This window comes from Oxyura jamaicensis (genome assembly GCF_011077185.1).
Source record: "Oxyura jamaicensis isolate SHBP4307 breed ruddy duck chromosome 27 unlocalized genomic scaffold, BPBGC_Ojam_1.0 oxy27_random_OJ69910, whole genome shotgun sequence".
Lineage (NCBI taxonomy): Eukaryota > Metazoa > Chordata > Aves > Anseriformes > Anatidae > Oxyura > Oxyura jamaicensis.
Window position 1 is genome coordinate 663 of NW_023304780.1, and position 630 is coordinate 1,292.

Genomic DNA, 630 nt, shown 5'->3' on the forward strand with positions numbered 1-630 from the left:
GCAGGGAGTGCCAGGGTGTGAGCAGAGGGAGGGGTAGGGGCAGGGGTCGGCTTTGGGGTGTCCGTGATGCAGCGGGATGATGCTGGGGGGGGGGGTCCCAGGGGCTGCCGTGCTGCTGGGGCGATTCTGGGGTGTGTTGGGGGTCCCCCTGAGGCTGAGGGGGTGCTGGCTGGGGAAGGAGGGAAGGGGGGGGCAGGGGGGGTCTCGCACTCACGTCGGCGTTCTGGTAGGCGGTGACGGCGATGAACTGGGTCTCGGGGAAGGCGAAGGTGTGGGTGTGCGGGGAGGGACACGGCGCCTCGCCCTCGCCCTCCTTCACCTCCGTCACGTGCAGCCGGGGTTGGTACTTGTGCAGCGACTGCAGCACGATCATCTGGGGGCAGCGGCCGTCAGGGGGGGGGCATCACGGCGGGGGGGGGGGGTGGGTGGGGGCGGGGGGGGGTGGCAGGGACCGCGCCGCCGTACCTGGCATGTTGCCCTCGGCCTTGCCGCACTGCACCCACTTGCCGCCCTGGTAGCGCCAGTGGTGCTGGTCCACCAGCACCACGTCCACGCAGACGCTGTAGTGGGCCGCGGGGTTGAGCCCCGAGAGGTTGAAGCTGAGGAACGGGAACATGCGCCTGGGGGGGG

General features: G+C 71.4%; 1 protein-coding gene across 1 annotated transcript in view; it reads right to left on the bottom strand.

Moving 5' to 3' along the window:
• TBX21 (T-box transcription factor 21) overlaps positions 1-622 on the bottom strand; it is a gene marked incomplete at both ends in the record, with an annotated part of 1,281 nt that extends 659 nt beyond the window's left edge. Inside the window, 1 exon segment of the mRNA XM_035313022.1 lies at positions 215-622. Within this exon segment, the coding sequence (XP_035168913.1) occupies positions 215-622 (408 nt within the window).
• Between the last annotated feature and the right edge of the window lie 8 nt (positions 623-630).